This window comes from Dasypus novemcinctus, chromosome 18 (assembly GCF_030445035.2).
Source record: "Dasypus novemcinctus isolate mDasNov1 chromosome 18, mDasNov1.1.hap2, whole genome shotgun sequence".
NCBI classification, from domain to species: domain Eukaryota; kingdom Metazoa; phylum Chordata; class Mammalia; order Cingulata; family Dasypodidae; genus Dasypus; species Dasypus novemcinctus.
In genome coordinates this window covers 41014297-41035500 of record NC_080690.1, presented here as the reverse complement: position 1 = coordinate 41035500, position 21204 = coordinate 41014297, and the positions used below count along the sequence as shown (strand labels likewise).

The window sequence follows — 21204 nt, the reverse complement described above, 5'->3', positions numbered from 1 at the left end:
TTATCATTAGGGCTCCACTGTGTGCCTGGCACTGTGAATTAGCAACTAAAGAAAGGGGCCCTCGACGCAGACCAAGCCCACCTAGGTTCCGATCCCTGCTCTGCCCCCAGCTGGCGCGCATCGCTGCACCGCTCTGCCCCCAGCTAGTGTGCAGCACTGCACCGCCTCTGAACCTCTCAGAGCCCAAGCCGCTCGTCTGTGAAACGGAAATGGCAATCCCACCCACCGCCTGTGCCTGAGAGTCAAATGAGGTAACCTGCATGTGAGGTGCTCACCCCACCCCAGCCAGGCACCAAGAGAATGCCCCCTAGGAGGTGGGTGGCTGTTCCTGTTATTTTTATTACCGTGCTAATTGCTGAGGACACAACAATGAGCAAAGCAGGCCCTGCCCCTGCTTCCTCAAAGCTTGAGCACTTGCAAAGCCTTTAGTCCTGAGAAAGAGAATAACATGGCCAAACAGATTGTATTTACCAGTTTCACTCTAATGGGCTGACTACTACCAAGCAAGGCCAGCAGCCATCAGTTAAAGCAACCAACCACAGCAAAGGAAAAAAGAATTCTCAGCATGGGCAAAATAAAGATTTTTGAAGCCAGGCAGGCATCAGTGACCCAGGTTCGGCCTAACACGCACATGGTGTGTGTGTGTGTGTGTGTGTGTGTGTGTGTGTGTGTGTGCATGCACAAACCTGAGGAACTTTAAGATAATGTCAGCTGAGATGATGACAGCCAAACCCCTGTGGGAGGCCACACTGGCTGATATACCGACCATCCCCAACCTGGGAGCCTGCAGTGTCCACCCAAGAAGGCGGCACCAGCCACCCAGCACAGCCTGACCCACCTTGGCCATTTCCTCCCGGGCACTGACCATGGCTGGGCGGGCCAGGCAGCCTGCGCCCAGCTCCGCCCAGGGGGGCCTGATCCCATGACAGCCCCAGGGCCCCTGCCTTCAGAGCCAGCTCTGCCCCTCCCCCCAAGTCCCACCCCACCTCACCCTTCCCCATCCACCAACTAGCATCTGCACGAGGGAGGGTGGGCCTCTGAGGTTCCGTTCCACCCCAGGCCTGCGCCAGTGTGAAGATGAGATTGCCCTGCCCACCCTGGCAATGACCAGAGCTTGCCAGTCAAAGAAGGAAGAGAGGAGGGGAGCTTTGAAGATAGGGAGGGGCTCATCTGGACCTTCTCTGTCGCCACCAAGATCCATGCGCACAGCTAGGCTCCAATCAGGCCTTGATGAGTTATCAATAACATGAATCAAAGTGCACAGTGCCCCCCCCCCCGCCCAGGAGCTAAGCACTCCATGTGGTAGCTCGCGTGGAGCGATCACGATGGCCCAGGAAGTACGACTTTCATTGCCCCCTTTTACAGTTGAGGAAATGGGAGCACAGAGAGGTGCAGTAACTCACTCATGGTCACACAGCTAGCTAATAAGTAGCTAATAAGTGGCCTCCCACCCAGTTCTTGCTCTTAACAAAGTAAACAAAATTCTGGCCCTGGTCTGCCAAGGGCAAATGCACATGAAGGGGCAGAGGGGACATTCTCCAGCTTGGCATATGGGCAGGGCTGGGCCCTGGGGACACAAGAAATCAGACCTGGTCACTTCTCCCATGGAGTGTGTGGAGCAGCATGGGAACTGGAGCCAAACAGAAGGAACATTGTAACGCAGCGGTGGCGATCTTCCTGGAGGAGGCATCCTGTGGGCTCCAGAGCACAAGAAGGGGCTCCATAGCCAGGGGGCCGAGCAAAAGCAGAGGCCAAGGGGGACAGGCAGGAGGCCTCAGCGCCGCTGGGCAGCATCCACAGCACCCGGGAGCTTAGAAATGCAGAATCACAGGCCCCACCCAGAACTGCTGAGCCAGAATCTGCCTCCTAACAAGATCCCAAACTTGCCGCAGTGACTCTTGAGCAGCAGTGGTGCAGACCACCCCGGAGCACCAAGGTGGACAACACGGGGAGAGCACGGCGGGCAACGACCTCCCCAAGTGCACGAGGAGGCCACGGCCTCCTCCCCAGCCACCCAGCTACGGACACCAAAAGGTCTCCTGGTTCCCATGTCGCGGGGCCTGAGGGAGGGGCCAACACCACCGAGGCGACTCCCTGCTGTCCTCAGGGAGCACCCAAGCTTTAGAGACAGCAGACCAGCCCCTCCCCGTAGCGGAGTCCTCCTGGCTGATGTCCCCGGAAATGCCCGGCAGCACCAGCGAGCGGCAGGGCAGCGGCCTTGCGGGCAGCGGGCAGCCCCCACCAGCATCAGGCCAGGGAGGCGGGACGCTGGCACGCGGAGAGCCCCACCCAAGGCCACCCAGAGGGCCCAAGGTCAGTGAGACAAGCCCAAGTCCAGGGACGAGAAGTCATCAGCCGGGTGTCACGCTGACAGGCGAGGACAAAAGAAATCAGAAGAAGGTGCCCCTCACATGTTCATTCACACACACCCAGGGGCACGCTGGAGCAACTGAGCACACACATGCACGCTCAGGCTGGGGCACACACGTGTGCCCAGCAGACGAGTCAGAGGGGACGTGAGCAAGGGGGGCAGCCCAGCAGGAGTCCCCGAGGCTGGTCCAGAGCCAGAGGGAGAGGGCGGGCAGGACACAGCACACCGCCTCGGAGAGCGGTCCCAGTCCCCCGCACGGCCCCGGATGCGGCACCGCCAGGTGAGAGGCGGGCAGAGGCCCCGGGGCCCCCGAGGTCTGAGGGAGGGCTGCAGCGCCATGGGCACGGATGCCCTACCTCGTGCACTGCTTGCCATGGTAACGGAGCGACCACCTCTCGGCTCTCAGCTCGCACCTCTCAGCTCAGTCGAAACCTGAAGGTTTCCAAGGCCTCCTGTGCCGGGGAGAAGCAGCTCTAACAAAGGCAGAGCCCGGGCCGGCCTGGCGAGGGTCGGGGAGCAGCCCGGCCGGCGCATGCTTGCCACGCTCCCCCGGTGAGCTCGGACCACCACGTCTTCCTACCCAGCCTGCCTGGCTCCACTTAGCTCAACTCCCCGCAGACTCCCCAGCCGAGCTAATGAGAAACTCCCCAGCTGGCCCCACATAAAAATGCATTTCATACGTCTTTAAAATGCTGGGAAATTCTACATCTATTTAGCGAGACTTTTCTGCTCCTTTTAAAATGTCCCCTGGTCCTCATCGAGAAGATGGCTGGGTTGGCGGCCCGAGCACAAAAGGTGGAAAGCCCCAGCCGAGCCAGCCGGCGCTGCCTGGGGGACTTGAATCGCCGGTCACAGCAGCGTGACCCCACGCCGGAATTACGGGGACAGAGGCCCGGCCGTCCTCACTGATGACCCCGTGTGGGACGGTCCCTCAGGAAAGAATTCAAGGTCATCCTGTGGGGAGAGGGCGGAGGAAGGGGTTCTCTCCAGCCTAGAATTTAAGGATTAAAAGGAAAAGTTAAAAGGTGCTGGAGCCCCAAAGAAAAACCGCAAAGGAGACAAAGGCCACCTGTGCAGGTGTTCATCCTGGTATTATCTACAAGAGCCAAAAATGAAAGGCAGGTCAAATGTCCACCAAGGCAGGGGCCATAGGACAATGAGCGCCGTCCACTGGACAGCCTCGAGGGCAGCCGTGGAGGTGCAAAGACCCGCGGGCCGTGGAGATACACGAAGCTCAAGGCTCTCTGGGCTCCAGCGGAATCCGCTGTCATATTTTCGCTGGGCCTCCACCTATGGGGAAGGTTTGTTTATACACAGACGACGGAGCTAGGACAGGGACCGAGAGACATGGGAAGAGCCAGATGTACAAATGCAAGGTTGGGGGTGGCACTTTTTGAAGTAGTTGAAATAATAAATACTTGCTCGAACAAGCACGAGTAGGGAGGGGAGAGAGAGAGAGGCAGCAGTCCAGGAGCGCAGGCTGGGCAGCTCGGAGGAGGCGAAACTCCCTAATGCAAAAGATCCAGCCTTCCGGACATTTCTGTCCACTCCACTAGTCAAAACTGAGGAGAGAAGGGCTGCAGGGGGTGAGGAAGCTGTCCCCTCTGCTGGGAGAGTGGGGGCTGCACCCTGACCCCTCTCTCAACCCCTCTTCCCACCCAGAACCAGAATAAGAGAAAAACTGAAGGCTTCCCTGCACGCTGTCCCCAAGGGGCCTCCAGAACACGAGATGCCCACACGCCAGCTCTGACCTCCCACCCGAGCAGCCCCCAGAGCCTGCAGCCCTAATCCCAGCCCCCCAGCACCCCCAAGCTGCCCCCATGCCCAGCACCCAGGCATGGTCATAAAAAAGGGCCATGAGGCAGCCTGGCCTTTGAAGACAGAAGTATTTGCAAGGCCTTCAAAACACACACCTCCTCTCCTTCCGGACAGCGAAACAGAAGGCTGGCTGCAGTGAGGCAGGTCCACCCTGCCCGGGAGGGACACGGAGCCTGGATCTGACCCCTTGCCAAGCCTCTGAGTCCCCTCTAAACAACATCCTCACAGGCCAGCCTGCCATGTCACAGTGCAGGTGCTAAATTCACACCTGAGCTTCAGAGCCAGGCGGCCTGGGTTCAAATTCCGGCTCTGCCACTTCCGGGCTATGGGACTTCAGAGAGTCACTGGCATGTCTGCACCTAGGTCTGTAGCAGAGGGGACTTAACAGCACCCACCCACGGAGCTGTCTGCTGCTTAAATGCTCCAGCATGAAAAAGCAAGGAGCCGGAAGCCTGGCCCCTAGAGGGAAGCCTAAAAGGGAGGAGGACGATGTCTCAAATTCTGGTCCCAGGGCAGCACCTAGAGGTCAGAGGCTTGTGGGCTGCTGGGCCATCGCACAGCTGATGACTATCAAGGACTCCTCTCAAACCATCTACGCAGGCATCTCCAGGCACCCGCTCCCCACTCCCGACCTCGGTGTCAGTGCGCCCCCAGCTCTTCTTCGCAGGGCAGCCACCTTGGAAGGGAGCTGTCTGTCTGGGGTAACCTCTGTCCTTGACTCGGGGAGGCGGGAGATTCCCATGAGCCGGTGACTAGGTGGCCAGTCAAGGCGAGGCATTCAGCTTGCAGCTCAGACACACACCAGGGGAGGGGGCCGCGCTCAGTCAACTTGAAGCAGCTGCTTCGGGAAAGGCCACATTGGGACAGCTCAGAGTCAGGCTCCTGCCTCCAGGCGCCTGCACCTAGAGTTGTTATTCCAAAGGGCCTGAGAGAAGGGCCAGAAGACGGCAGGGGAGGTGGGCGCCCTCATGGGACCAGGCTGGGGGTGGGGCAGGGAGGAGCAATGGGAGGGAGGGTGGGGCCAGGGGACACCAAGCCCCTCCTTTTTTTAAACAAATCAATTTTATTGATATGTATTCACAAAGCATGCAGTTCATCCAAAGTGTATAATCAATGGTATTTGGTATAATCACATAGTAGTGCATTCATCACTTCAATCATTATTAGAGCGTCTTCATTATTTCACTATTTCAAAAATAATAATAAACAAAAACAGACAGACAAACCTCGCACTCTCTCTGTTTCCCCTGCTGTACACAGCAGCTATTTCTGGCTATTTAAAGTCACATTTAGCAACCTCACCATCGATGGCTAGGCCAAAAACAGCCGGCAGATGGACTCTGCTTGGCCCGAATGGTGTTATTTTAACACAATGAATTACCACTTCATACCCACCAAGACGACTAGGATATTAAAAAAAAAGAAAGAAAGAAAGAAAAGGAAAATAACAAGTGCTAGCAAGGATATGGAGAAATTGGAAATCTCATGCATCATCGGTAGGAATTTTGAAAGGTGCAGTCATGGAAGTGGTAAGTGTTCAAGGAACATGCTGTATGCAACTTGCTCTCAAATGTTTATAAAATAGAAATATAGGTGCATAGACAGAATAATAAGGCAAATGTGGCAAAACAATAAAAATTGTTAGATCAAGCTATCTGGGGGATGGTCATATCGGAGTTCTCTGAGTTGGATTTGTATTATTTTTTAATTGTCCTGTGAGTTTGAAATTATTTCAAAATAAAGTTTTTTTGACATAACAGTGCAGCTGCTGTGAAAAATAGTTTGGCAGTTCCTCAATAAGTTAAGCAAGAATCACTATATGACCCAGCAATTCAGCTCTTACGTATACACCCAAAAGAATTGAAAACAGGAATTTGAGCAGATATTTGTACACCAGTGTTCATGGCAGCATTATTCAAAATAGCCAAAAGGTAGAAACAACCCAAGCGCCTATCGATGGATGAATGGACAAACAAAATGTAGTATCTGTGTACATAAAAATGAACGATGTTCTTACACAAGCGACTGCACAGATGAACTCTGAAAGCAATTTGCTAAGAAGCCAAACACAAAACACTACACACTGTATGATTCCAGCTATATTAAAAGTCCAGGATAGGCAAGTCTAGACTGAACAGTAGATTAGTGGTAGTTTAGGGCTAGGGCAGGAAATGAGGGAGAGGGGGTGCAAACTGTAGGGCCCAGGGTCTGTCTTTGAGGTCATGACGAGGTTCTAAAAGTGAACTGGTGATGGCTGCACCAATGCATCAACGGAATATACGAACACCCATTAAACTGCACGCTTAAACGGGCAAATTCTGAATAATATCTCAATAAAGCTGTTTAAAAAAATATGAGTTGCTATTTTAGAAATCTAATGATTTCCTAAGGAAATCCAGCTTTCTGGCTCCTCTTGTGAAAACTCAGAAGATCTGGCCATCCTGGGTCCAGGGGGCCCCAGGGCGCAGGTGCCTGGAGCCGAGGGCAGTGGCCCTCCCACTGGGCCTGGGTCCTGCAGGTACCTCAGCCCCCGACCCCCTGACACAGCTGTGCCGCCAGCCTGGCTCAGGTGGGCCCTGGAGCTCTGACCCCTGGTCGGGCTCTCACGTGTGCAACATCCTCACATTTATAAGGAGTTCATACCTACGGCCTAGGAAGGTGGCGAGAAGACGGGTTGGGGCTAAGCCATGACAGCCCCTGAAACCACACGCAAAGCAGCCCGTGTTTGAGGGACGCTCAAAGGCAATGTGGCTAGAACCAGGTTTAGAGGTTCTCTGGCTTGCACTGTCTCACTCTAACATATGCGTCACCTCCCACCCCCACCCCACTCCCTCTCAGGGATAAGAAAAAACAGATCCAATGGGAAGTGGCCTGTTTCAATTCCCACGCCTCCTAGGCACCCTGCATCCTGACTCCGAATCCGGTGCTCCTCCCACGGGCGCTGCCTTCAGGAGCCCTGCAATTATCAGCCAAGAGGCGAGAGTGGGCCCCGTCTCCCCCGCCCTGTGCCCCCTTGCCAGGCGGGAGAATATTGCTGTGAGCTGATCATTTGCCCCCTTCCTGCCTGGGCTCTCCATCATTGTCAGGCTCCAGGACGTGGACGGAGCGGGCCAGGCTGTTCCTGGGGGCGGCCACAGGGGTCCCGCCGGCAGAGGAGGCTGGGGGAGGCCAGGGGCGAGCGCCGAAGCACGCCGCGGGTTCTTCCTCTTTATTGGAGTCCTCCATCATGCAGCGTGGGGCCAGGGCCAGTGGGGGCGGGGGGAGGACAACGAGCAGCCTGCACCAGGGACAGGAAGGCGGTCGCAGAAGGGGGCTGCCCCATGCCTTACAGCTCCCCACAGGGCCTGGAGAGATGCTCTCCGCCCCTCTGCCCACCTCAGCCTGGTGGGCCACAAGCCTTCCGTGGCCCACCTTTAGTCCTGGTGAGCAAAATGCGTTTTCATTCTGCCTTCCCACGCCCCCCATTGCCCCGCCATCAGCTCTCCCCTCAGCTCTCCGTCTCTCCAGGTAGGGCAGTGGATAAACCACAGGCTCTGGCATCCGGAGGACTCAGGTTCGAGCCCCTGCTCCAGAGCTCTTAGAGGGGGGACCACAGAGAAACCACCGTCCCCTCCAAGCCTCCTTCCCTCGCCCGCCAAGCGAGGACAGTAATTGTCAGAAGCGATGCCAAGAGTGGCTAGGAGAGATTCTAGTCCCCCATAATCTTTCTTGGCACTTGCTCCCATGCACTGATGCGGCCAAACGACATTTTCTCAGTTTAATGAAAGGGGTTCTACAAAAGCAGCTTCAGCCAGACCTTGGACCCCATCGTCTGTCAGATGGATGCCCCTAAACCAACCCACAGAGGAATTCTGGAGCTGTGGCTGGAAACAGCACCCCTTGAGTGGTTGTCCTGAGGCTTCAGTGACAGGTTACAGGGAGCATGGGTGCTGCTGGCCTGGCACAGCTAAGTAAGTGCCCAGTAAGTGTAGCCATCACCCACGTCCAGGGCTGCCCCCAGGCTGACTTCATCCTGCCCGCAGGATTTGAGCCACCTCCCGTGCCCCCTGCTCTGTGAATACAAGTAAAGCAGAATCGGGAAGGAAAATGTATCACATGCACACACTTAAAAATCATTAGAAATGGGCCAAAGGAAACGAAACACTCCATTGCCTGTCTGTGGACCAGCCACTGCCCGGGAGGCTTTGCCCTCACTCCTTCTCCAAGCAGGTAAGCCAGAGCTGACTGGTACCACAGGGGGCCTGGGGGAACTCACAGGGAGTCATGCACTTCTTGCACATGTGTGTGCATATGCCAGGGTCTTCTCCAACCTGCCACAGTTGAAACCCATGCACAACCGGCCGCGGGTTCTTGGCTGGAAATGGGCAAATCCCTCGACCTCCAACGCTCCAGGTGCCGCCGAGAGGCCCCAAGTCTGGCCATCCTGCTATGCAATCACAGAACAGCAGCACCGACGGGGCACCCTGGGCCTTTGAAACGGCCCCTGCCTTCTGCAGAATGGGCGTCTGCTTCCTGCCTGGGGAGGTGTTCCCCCGGTGCCCCAGCAGACCACCAGCTGAGCGGTACACAGTCCCGGGCACCTGCTCCCCCTGCCCAGGGCTCTCGATCCACCACGGCCACTGCTGGCGCCCTCCCTGTCCCCACTGCCTCCGGCGCCACTGGGAGAGCAGCTGGGATGTCCACTTTGTGCAGCCAAAACTGCAGGGTCTGGGCTGGGCATGTTCCCAGCTCAGGGGTTTGGAGGTATTGTGGGGGTCCCTCTTCAAAGGCTGGCGGCAAGCCTGGGCAGCTGCCTGGCTTCTGCGCAGACCTCCTCTCTGAGCATGTCCACCCGCATCTGTCGAGAAGTTCAGATCTCTGAGAAGGAGAGCTTTATCGTCACCGTGTCCCCCCAGCCATGAGCACCACATCTCCCCCACACCAGAGGGAGCGAGGACAGGGGCCACGTTGCCCCTTCCTCCATCCTCCATGACAATCCCTCAAATTTGCCCTGCTCCCAGTCTGTGGAGGAAGCCCTGTCACCAGGGCCAGCGCACTTGCAGACAGCACAGTGCCCACGCCTGGTCAACCAGTTTCCTTCTGACTTTTTAAGGAGCCTCCAGATCCTGCTGGAAAGAGCACTGGACCAGGAGTCAGGGACATGGGTTCCAATACCGGCTCCCACTCACCTTCTGGTCAATCTACACCAGCACTGCCCACATTTCAGTCAGTTGTGAACCATCTTCATGATATTTGCTGAGTCTAAGTAGTAACATACCACTCCTTAAAGGTCCTCCAACACCTTGTTTCTCTCACTCAAATGCATTCAGCCTCATCTCAAATCATAATGCCTTTAAAAACCACAAATTAGATGTGTTGACTGTATTTTTATCTAGCATGCATATATAACCATTGTAATGATTCTTGTCCACATACGTAATGCCTAGAACCACATTGGACTGAGGCCCTCCTAGCTCTGCTGGAGCCTTAAGATTCTAGAGGCCTGGAGTGGCTCCAGCCCCACCATGAATCCAGAGCCAGCTGGGAGGGTCCTGGGCCTGGCCTGGCACAAAGCTGGGGAGGGGGACAGGAAAGGAGAGCCCTGCACTGCCTGACAGAATCAAGCATCCGGCCAGGGGCACCACAGCCAAGAGAGGCTCTGCCTGGATGAGGGGCGACAGGAGAGCTGTGCCCCATTCGGGAGCCCCCAGGCACCCCAAAGTCAGTCCCAATCCTAAACTCCATGGGCAGCTCCAAATTACACAACTTTGCACTTGGGAAAACTTCATTCATCCACTTCTTTTTACATCTGGGGGAAACAGAGGCACAGAGAAGAGAAGGAGCTTATGCAAGAGCAGAACTGAGTTGAAAGCCAAGTTCCCCAGTGCCCAGACAACCCAGATGACTGAGCTTCCCCATTACCTCCTCCGGCTGGCCTTGGAGTACGATGCAGCCCCTCCCAGGGGGGAAATACGGAAGAGTTCTGATTTAGGTTGGAGTTTCGACGTCCTATTAGAAGTGGCTGTTTAGGAAGTTAGATGGGAATGAAGGAGCAGCTTGCCCACTGCAGGAGCTCCCCATCGTGAGCGGGGGGAGTTGAGGCTCACGTGAAGGAGCCCACAGGAAGGGAGCAAGGCCCTCAGGAGACAGGGCACGTTCGTCTCCATACGTACTGGAGTCGATCGACCATATGGAATTGATATAAAAATCATGGTGCACAGAGGAGTCTGGCCTGGAGACAGGAACGGGACATGAAGACTATGGTTTCCATACCAGCTGGGGGGCTTTCAGCGTTCCTGGGCCAGCCCCCCAGGATGCCAAGAAACCCTCCCACCAGCCCCCAGGCATTTACCTGATGCTGTCACGGAGGAATCCCAGGCCAGCGAGAAGTCCGAGGCCTCCCCCTCTTCGACTGAAAGAGAGAGCAGAGATGGGACCTGTGAGTTTTGAAGTTGTACACATAAATAATTGGGGGAGGGGGGCCCACAGGACAGGGAGGGAGGAGCATTTGGGGGAGAGTCCTTCTAATACCCATGTTCAGGGGAGAAGGGTTAAAAGCCTGCAGAGGGGCCTTTTGGTTTCACAGAGACGTAAAATGATCAGACTAAAACATCAAGAGCAATTACGTGCCATTATCTCTGTTTCTCCCTCCCTGTGCCCCTGGCAGACATGACTAATCAATCACAGCATTGGCCCAAGCCAGGAAACAGCATAGACTCTATCTCTACACAGCACTGCAGGCCACCACGACCTATAATCAAAGTTTCCACTTGAGATGAAGCCCTTTGCCACTTGTGGACCTAAGCGAAGGCTCAGAGCTCGCCTTAATCCTGCAGACTTCATCTTCCTCCCAAGTACCCACAGACCACCACAGAGACGTGAAGGTGTTCTCCGTTGTTCCAAGAAACAAACAAGGCTGCTCTCAAAGGTTGGAGAAGTTCGACATGCCGAGGCCCCCTCTCCCATGGGCAGAGGATTTGAGCACTGCCCTGCATGGGTCGGTGGCACCAGGCAACCCAACCCCCCTCCCCCCCTGCAGCGCGAGGTGGGGTGGGGAGGGGGTGCCCCATCACCCGGTCCCCTGGCATGTGAGCCCAGGCCAGAGGAGGCCACGCACTATGAGAACATGGGAGAAACGCCATGCTGCACAATAAAGCCCTTGTCCTGGAATTAATCCCAGACGGGGGCACGTAATAATATTAAAGCTGGGTTAGGGACTTTGTAAAATGGAACTTTGTTTAAGCCAAAAATGTGCAGACACAGTATTTTTTCAGCTTTAACGGGCTCTCAAGTGCTAAATGTGTACAGACTGAAGCCACCACAGAACCCCAACGCTCTTGGAGCTATCGACACGGCACTGTCTGTCACTGCCCGGGTGCACAGTGGGCCAGGCCAGGTACCTGTCGGGCGTCACTGAGTTAGATCCTATCAAAGGCCTCTCAGTGAGGGCACACACCTGGAAAGAGTTCCTGAAATATGGACCCAAACCCAAGACTGCCTCAGGGACGGGGCAACTGGGGATGATGGGCAGAATCCTGGAAAGCAGTGACTCACCCTGCCACGCCCACGGCAGGTAGGGACACAGCCACCTGGGCAGCCAGCCAGAGAAGCCACGGGCTGGCTTGTGGCAAAACCTGGGTTGCAGCCCCGGCTACTCGACCAAAGGAGCTGGGTGACCTTGGGCAAATGATCTGACCTCTGGGCTTCAGGTTTTGCCTCTCGAAAGTGACCACAGGTGTTGCTGACGGCAAGGAGTGGGAAAAGGAGATGTGACATGGGGGCATTTTGGGGACTTGGAGTTGTCCTGAATTATATTGCAGGGATAGATGCAGGACATTATATATCCTTCCATAACCCACTGAATGGACTGGGAGAGAGTGTAAACTACAATGTAAACCATAATCTATGCTATACGGCAGTGCTCCAAAATGTACTCATCAAATGCAATGGATGTAGCACACCAATGAAAGAGGCTGTTGATGTGGGAAAAGTGGGAGGTGTGGGGAGTGCGGCATAAGGGAACCGCCTATATTTTTTAATGTAACATTTTGTGTGATCTATGTATCTTTAAAAAATAAATTTAAAATATATTAAAAAAAAAAAGATTGTGAAGCAACAACAACAATAAAAAAAAAAGTGTAATAACGATGGCACCTGAGCTGTCGGCAGTTGAGCGGACTAACTGGGGTGGAGCCTGGGTCTACACAGTACTGTGACCTGTCCCCCCCTCCCCAGGGTAAGTGCGGGTTGTCATCTGCTAGGACGGTGGCCTGAGCACTCAGGTGGGTTTGGCGGCACAACTGGAACAGTTCCAGGAACAGACAAGTCTCACTCTACGAGGCACCAAAACCTTCTCCACCCCCATCCCACCCCAAGCATCACGGAACATGTTTTCTTTTAACCGTCAGAAAGAGAGCGCCCAAGAGAGAACATTCGCATCCGTGAGCAGCAGGCCAAGGAATGCTGAAGCAGTGCTCTCTCTTTTCCAAGTTTGCTTCCTGAGAGTCAAGCTCTGAATTAAGACAATGAAAAGCAGAGACATTTAAGCTAGGACCGAAGCTATTGTTTTACGCAGCTCATTACAGCTGGGGTGAGTTTTCAAATACGCAGCTTTGTAAATATGATTCAGGACCTCGAGTCAGACAAAACTGACATTACTCGCTGAGATGATTCCAACCAGAGCCCCCGAAACGCAGGCAGATGATGCTTCAAACCACCAGAGGCGAGCCGTGCACACAAGGAGCAGCGATTAACGGCCATCATCGCAATCCTGGAAAATCAGGACCTGTCCTGTTAAATCTTGTACTTACTTTCTATACATATTTCTCTTATAGAACTTTGCTGTCTTTGTTGGGTGCCTTCAGAAAGGTCTATGTGGCCTGACACTTTGCTGGCCATGGGCACTGGGACATTCAGTGTGACCCTCATTCTCCTTTTGTCTTTCATGTTACCCAGCACCAGGACAAACAGTCCCCACACATGGGCCCACTCAATGCCATCTGGTTGAGAAGTGTGACCCCCCAAGTCACTGAACTTGATGATGTCCCCAAGACGCCAAGTCTTTCCCTTGCAAAGATCCGGCCTCAGCCATCACAGGAGGAGAATGTGAAGACATCGGCCATTTGGGAGCCCTTGGGAAGATTCGACACTGTCCCTGGGCTCAGCAGAGGTGGGAGAGGAGGAGCGCAGGTCAAGGCAGTTGCCTGGCAAACATCACTCCAGAAATCCTGGAGCTACATCCCAGCACAGTGGGGCCCAGGACCAGCTCACCTGTGACTTAAGCAGGAAGGCCTTTCCCAAGGACCACTGACATTCCCTCCACTGTTACCCCATCCCCTGGACCACATCCTCATTTTTGGAGGTATAAACATAAACTTTATATATTCTGGGTGAGAAAAAGTAATGCTGCTGCTTCCTCCACCACCACCCTCACCACCATCACAATCATCACCACTGCTATCACCAACCACCATCATCATCATCAGTATCACCACTACCACCATCACCATCACCACCACCACCACCACCATCACCATCACATCACCACCACCACCATCATCACCACTATCACCATCACCACCATCATCATCACCACCACTACCACCATCATCACCACCACCTCCACCTCCACCATCATCACCACCACCACCACCACCACCATCATCACCACCACCACCACCATCACCATCACCACCACCACCACCACCACCATCACCATCATCATCACCACCACCACCACCACCACCATCACCATCATCATCACCACCACCACCACTACCACCATCATCACCACTATCACCATCACCATCACCACCACCACGATCATCATCACCACCACCACCACCACCACCATCACCATCACATCACCACCACCACCATCATCACCACTATCACCATTACCATCACCACCATCATCATCACCACCACCACCGCCACCATCACCATCACCACTACCACCATCACCATCACCATCACCACCATCATCATCACCACTACCACCATCATCATCACCATCACCACCACCACCACCATCACCACTACTACCATCACCATCACCACCACCAAGCATCATCACCACCACCATCATCACCACTACCACCATTATCACCACCACCACCATCACCACCGCCACTACCATCACCACTGCCACCACCATCAGCACTACCATCACCATCACCACCACTACTACCATCACCATCACCACCACTACTACCATCACCACCACCACCACCACCACCATCATCACCACCACCATCATCACCACCACCATCTCCATCACCACCACCACCACTATCATGAAGCTCTCAGGTCTCTTCAACAAAGGACTGACCACAGGGATGGCAGGCACACAGACAGGAGGGCTCACCACAGCTGGATCAGGCACTTGCTGGAGGTCCAAGCCTCCAACGGCGGAGCATCCCAGCCATCCCTAAAATAGAATTCTGCTTCAGGTGCACAATGAACACCACAGGTGAGCATATCAGAGAAATCCCATCAGCCCAGTGGCTAGTAGCCATAATATGCAAAACAGGTGGCCTAGCCCACCAAGAGAGACAGGGGCTTTCTAGGACTTCCTCAAACTCCTCCTCTAACATTTTTATAAGATAATTGGCCTCACTGAGGCCAGTCTCCTGGGGAACTCAGAGACATCCACTCCTTTGGAGGGTGGGCACATGTGGGCACAGGGAGGGGACACAGGGCGAGCGTGTCTGCAAGGGGAGAGGGCATGGGGGAGCATGTTGCATGGGAAGAAGGCACAGGGGAGCGTGTCCATGTGGGGAGGGGGTATATGGGCAGATTCACCAGGTAATGAAGCTCCCACTTCAGGGCCCCTCACATGTGTGGACCCCGGTAATCTTTGCAAAGGTAAGACCTGCTACCTCCTTAGACCACAGTCTTTCCACTCCAAAGTCCCTTCCGTCCCACTTCTTCTCCTCTCAGTGACCTTGGACTGGCTGTGGGCATTGTATATTTCTTTTCCCCAAATTGCTGGAACTCCGGGCCCCACAAACTCCGGATTGCCCTTGGGGCCCCGCCGTGGACTGCAGGCACCATCTGCCAAGCACCTGTGTGGGCATCCATGTCGATGGGAGGCTCAGAGGGGCCCTGTAAGCGGCCCAAGGTCACACAGGCGGGCAGCTGCTCTGGCCCCTCCTAAGCCCCAGTCCACAGCCCCTGGGTGTGAGTCTGTGAGGCGAGCCAGCACCTCAGCTTAGACCACCACGGTCTTAACCCATGGCCCTTAGCTCTCTACCTATTACCTGGTCTTTCCCTGCCTCCTTGTCAAGCATCTTGTTCACTGTCTCCTTTCCTGCTGCAGCCTAGTGCCTAGCTCAGTGCAAACCCATTAGCTGGCACCCTGCAAAGTTTTTATGAACCAAAAAGCAAGCCTTTCTAAGAGGACAGCCCAAGGAGCCTGCCCATGGGTGACGCAGCCACAGACACATGCCCGTCCCCTGCACACCACCGTCACCCCACTGCCTCAACCTGCTACACTCACGCCAACTCCTGGAGGGGCAGGTAACTGTGCTCACGGGCTGCCCACTCCTGCCGTTTGCATCTGGGGGCAGGTGTGCACTAAGCCAAAAACGCTGGCCGGGCAATCCAGTTACGGGGGCGGAGCAGGGAGTTGTTCTCCCCCACGCAATGGCCAAACACAAGGCCCCTGCCTGGGCTGACATGCCCGTGGGCAGGGCCATGGTCCCCTGTTAAGACTCCTCCGCCCACAGGGCCAGGCGGTGTGCCCACAGTGGGCCAGGGCACAGGGCGCAGGCAGGAAGCCCAGGCACAGAGACTTCCCCCGAGCTGTGTCACCTGGGGAGCGACGTGCAAGGGGCAACCCTTGGAAAATGGGCAACCAAGGCACACCCAGGGCAAGTCGCGAGGAGAAAGGGTTGTGGTCTTCTCTGAAGTCCTGGGTACCTCTAGTACCACACAGAAGCTGGAACCCTCCATAATTGAAAGGAAGGGACTGGAGGATCAGCCCCTCCATAATTGAAAGGAAGGGACTGGAGGATCAGCCTGAGTATTAACCATGGTTCCTGGGAGTGTGTTAAGAAGGCTTCTGAGGCTCTACTAGGGCTGCAGGTTCTCTCTCAGCTCTGGGATCGCAAGCTGTGTAGAAGCCTGATTGCCCCATGGGAGTATAAAGGCTGTGGTCCCCACCGGATCCCGTCTCCCGAAATTGTGGCAACCTCTAAGTGACCCCAACCCCTGGCTTAACTCACCCCCTGTGCACCAGGATGGGCCTTGCCCTCATCGATGAGATCCCACTGAGACTCAAAGCCTTGTGCAATGGGCCTCTGGAATTCAGGCACCCAGCGTCCCCCTCCCCATGCGACTCCCCAGTGCCTCAAAGGGGCAGAGGAGACAGAGCTGGGGAGAGGAACAGAAAGGAGAGCCAGGGGCTGGGCTGGGAGGCAGGAGCCAAGCAGCTGAACTAGAGGCTGGCTGGGGCCCACTCGGGCTCGGCAAGGTCAGGCAGGACCTGGGCTTGCAGACAAGGTGCCAGCCAGAAGCAGAGAGGCTCGGAGACAAGTCCTCGGGCAGGCAGTGCCAGGAGTGAATGAATGAGTGCCTGGGCCAGAGGGGGCTGTGGGCAAGGCCAGGCCAGAGCAGGCAAGGCCCCTTGCCTCCCAAAACCACACCAGGGCCGCCACCCAGCCTGGCCCCCAGGGACCCCAGAAGGGCCTGCCCTGCACGTGAGCCACCAGGCACGTGTGCCGATGGGCATTTTCCCAGAAAAGGATCCATGGTTTTTATCAAGAAGATCCAGAACGCAAAAAAAGGTTTAAAAACCCCTGGGCTGCCAGCTTTCGCTGGGGGAGTTCTCTCAGCTGAGTTTTCTCAGCCCCGCCTCGGGCTGGTATCTCCATGCTCTTGCAGGGCCTCCCCTGCTGTGCTGGCTTGGGCTTTGCCACAGGGCTCGTCCTACCCACAGGGGCATGCTGGACCCACGCCGTCCCAGCCAAGGTGGTGAGCCAGGCAAGGGGCTCGTGACTGCGTCTCTTCAGCTCAGCCTCAGGGAAACCATCTCAGTCACCTCGGGCCAGGGCCAACGAAGGTGAGGAGGAAACTGAGAGCCGAGACTCCACTTGGCAAGGAAGAAATGGTGCTTCACTGCCCCTGACCTAGTCCTGTGGCAGGGAGGGGGTCGTGTATGGCTGTGCAGGCTGCGCACTGCACAAGAAGCCCAGCAGAGGCGGTGAGAGGGAACTGAAATCCAGCCGCATTCTGCCCCCCAAGCAGTGTGTCCTGGTCCAAGGCTGCACCCACAGGAAGGGGCACCTTTTCCTTTGCGTGAAGACACCACTGACCTTTTCCTAATTCCCACCAATGTGTCATACAGGATGGCATGCCTCGTGACCAGGCCTCAGGGCAAAATGACCAGCGCCAGGCACCAACAAACCCCGCCGCCAGGCCACCCCTCCCAGGCTCCTCGCAGGCGGGGATGGGCTCCAGGCAGAAGGGACTGGAGGGGGTCAGTGTGGAAAAGTAAAGGCTCTCGACAGTGAGAGCTGAAAGCACCCCTGACCCCAGAGCTGCTCCCCCCAAGACCAGGCTCAGTCCCTCACAGGGGCCGGAGCTCGTGACGGGGTCGTCTCACAAAACCGGTCATAATTCCCATGATTCATGTGCCTACTTGCTGAAAGGAGAAAAACATCACGACGAAACAGCCCAGGTAGGGTCACCTGCCATTTCCCTTGGCAGCACCTGGCCTGGGAGGAGCAGAGAAGAAACCCGCGGCTCTGTGCCACCTCTGTCCACAGCCCCCGTTATCTGAGCACCTTGCCCTGGGGAGGAGGAGGCTAGTAGTGAAAGAAACTGATTTTTCAGACCAGCTGGCCCCTCACCAGAAGCCTTCTACCTGATTAGCGCACACACACACACAGCAGTATCTTCCAACGCAGGAGGACAACCTGCTGTATAGACTTACGAAGAGATGGTGAGTGGGTGGTCTCCAAGGTAGAGACTCAGGGACAATTTTGGCAACACTTGACTTTCCCCTTAAACACTGACTTTGCAACAGGCATCCAAGAAAGACACAATGCTACTGGAAACTCTTCATAAATTATTCCTTGATCAACCGCCGGCAGCAGCACGGAAAGCCATTGTGGGCCTTTCTCGCCTTGCCTGGCTCTCCTATAAAATAGGGAGAACAGAGAGACGGCCAGTAATCATCCACCAAGTCCAAAAGCAACCTGATTCCACTCTTACAGGGACCCTTCCAGGAGTTACCCAACTCGGCTGGTCAACTATACAGTAAATAATTATCCTGGGAAGCAGATGTGGCTCAAGCAAGTGCGCTCCCATCTACCACATGGGAGGCCCCGGGATCGATTCCCAGGGCCTCCTGGTGAAGGCAAGCTGGCCCGTGCCGTGGAGAGCTGACTGCCCATGCCACATAGAGCTGCCTCAGCAAGATGACACAACAAAGGGAGACGCAGAGGAGAGACAGCGAGAGACACAGCAGACCAGGAAGATGACGTAGCTCAAGCAGTTGAGTGCCTCCCTCCCACAAAGGAGGTCCCAGAATCAGTTCCCTAAAGAGAAAGGTGAGAAGAAAGAGGCAAGCAGAACTGGAAGAGCACAGTGAATGGACACAGCGAGCAGACAGTGAGCACAAAAACAAAGGGGAGGGGCGGGGGGAGGATAAAATAAAAATTAAAAAATAATTACCCAGAGAGTATCTGGGAAAAAAGCAGTTATTTGTTAGGGGCTAACAGCTGGACCCTGAAATAGGGCTGCCCAGATTCACCCCCCAGCTCTGCCACCTCAGGCCTTGATTGTGGGCAACACACTTGATCCTCTCTGACCTTCTGTCTCCTCATCTATGAATTGGGGGTGACATCAGTATCGATCTCACTATAGCGTCGCAAGGACTAAAAGAGATGATATTCCTAAAGCTCAAGGTAAACACGCCACTGACGTGGGCCCAAGTTACTGAGATGAGTCCTCCGCAGGCTGCTGTGGAAACTGCTTCCCTACTTAGCGGATGACCCACCTCAGCTGTCTCCCCTAGCCCAGTTCCTGGCTGGCTGCTGGGTCACAGGATGACCCCCTCAGCTGTCTCCTCCAGCTGCAGTCCTAGCTAGCGGCTGAGGTTTTGCCCTGCCTGTAAAGACAAGAGGGCTGGGTGAAACCGAGGTTCCCGTTGAGATTCGCACCAGACCCCGAAAGGGTCCCAGCCAGGGCCACAGATCCTTTGTCATCACTGCCTTGCCGTCACCAACCCCACCCCCGCTGCAGGGATGTTGTCCATAAATCGGGCACCACAGAGTTCACAGCCAAGAGGCTCGGCTTCTCTGCCAGCTCCTCTCCCTTTCACCACTCCATCCGCCCGCCAGCACCCCACATTCCCTAAACACAAGGCAAAAGAGAAGGACGGGGAGGCATCTGCAGAAGCAGCCAATCTGAGCAAAAACCGGGTGTTGGGCAACTTTGCAGAAATTTGATTCCTCTCCTCCACTCTTCCCTAATTAAGATGATGGTGACATGTAAAACAGGATAATGTTTTTTTAAATACCAGAAAAATGATTTTTTCTCTAGGCCAGGGATAGAATCCACCAGGCACACCTGCCCCAGCTCCCCCACTGCTCCGAGGTAGGCATGACCAGTTGATTACAGCACACTTCTCACTGAGCATGGAGGCAGCCCTCCGCCCTGGTCCACAGAGCGTCCCTTCCCTTCAAGCACCTGTGCACAAGCACACACAAACACACACACAAACGCACACACACTTCTTGGGTGTGTCCAAGTCAAGCAGATCCAGGCCATGGCAAGGAGCTTCCCCGGGGAAAACCAGCCTCGCTGAGCCCGAGGAAGCGCTGCGCCCGTGCTGGGTCGCCCACCTCCCGGATCCCCCTTAGTCCCCCCAGCCCCCTCAGAGGCGTCCTTAAAACCCCCACTTTTCTGATGAGGAAACGGAGCCCCAGGGGACCCACAGCCTTTGTCCAGAAGCCAACCCGGGGCTCACGAGGCCAGAGCTAGCCGCTTCCAAGCCTGGCTTTGGCTCTGAGATAAAGGAAGGAAGGAGCAGGGCAGCCGTGGTCGCCCAGCTACTCACCCTGGCTCTGCCCGGGTCCTGCCCAGCCGTGGGCATGGGGGGGGGAGGAAACTGACAAGCGCAAAGCCACCTGATGTGTCAACTTCAGTGGAAAAAAGAGTCAGGAACTCAGAAGACACAAAGACAACATGGCAAAGGCCAGGCACCCCAGTGAAGGAAAACAATATTTTTTTTCTTCTTTGCACGGAGCCCCGTGCAGCTCTGTCGGAAGAGGAGCCAAGCCTGGGTGACTCGGCGGCCCCCGGGGACTGGTGCGAGCGCGCACCGCAGCCACCCCATGCACCGGGGGCCCCTCCCGTCCTCCTTCAACTCCCCAGCCCCCCCCCACGCCTCCATCATCCGGTGTCGGGCCTGCCATTCCTGAGGCTTTTCCAAAGGGCTTTTTGCAGATGTTTCCTCCGCTGCTTTTACTGGCCCATTTCACAGATGGGGAAACGCCTCACCCGGGGCACAGAGTAGGTGACAAAGGCGCTCTGGAACCCAGCCAGCCTGGCTCCCAGGCCCTGGAGTCTCTGAGACAGCACCCCCCACGATTACGCAGCTAGGAGTTCCAGAGCCCTCCCTCAACACCAAGCTCTAGCATCAGCATGTCATGCTGGCCCAATTGCCCCAAACGGTGCTTTTCTGAGTGTGGTCCCCAGATCTGCAGAGCACCAGGGAGCCGGTCAGATCCGCAGAGCCTCGGGCCGCACCCCAGGCACAGGAAATCCAGAACCTCGGCAGGGATGTCAGAAGCTCCTCCCAGGGATTCTGCGGCACACTAAAGTTGGAGAACCCCTGGCCTAAACAACCGTACGAGACCAATCCAATTATTAATCCCACTCTACAGATAGGAAGCTGAAGCTAAGGAATCCACCAAAGGCCAGGGACCAAGTGGCGCTGGGACTGAAATTCTTAACCCTTCTGTTTCAGCCTCCAGCTAGCAGGAGCTCTGCTCCCGGTTGGGCAGGGTCGGTCATCACGACACTGG

The 21204-nt window shown here is 55.6% G+C and overlaps 1 protein-coding gene across 1 annotated transcript in view; it reads right to left on the bottom strand.

Annotated features, from left to right (window-relative positions):
- Positions 1 to 21204, bottom strand: part of ZNF423 (zinc finger protein 423) — a 327078-nt gene that overhangs the window by 255720 nt on the left and 50154 nt on the right. Inside the window, exon 2 of the mRNA XM_058280049.2 lies at positions 10521 to 10580. Within this exon, the coding sequence (XP_058136032.1) occupies positions 10521 to 10580 (60 nt within the window). The remainder of the gene's footprint in view (positions 1 to 10520; positions 10581 to 21204) is intronic.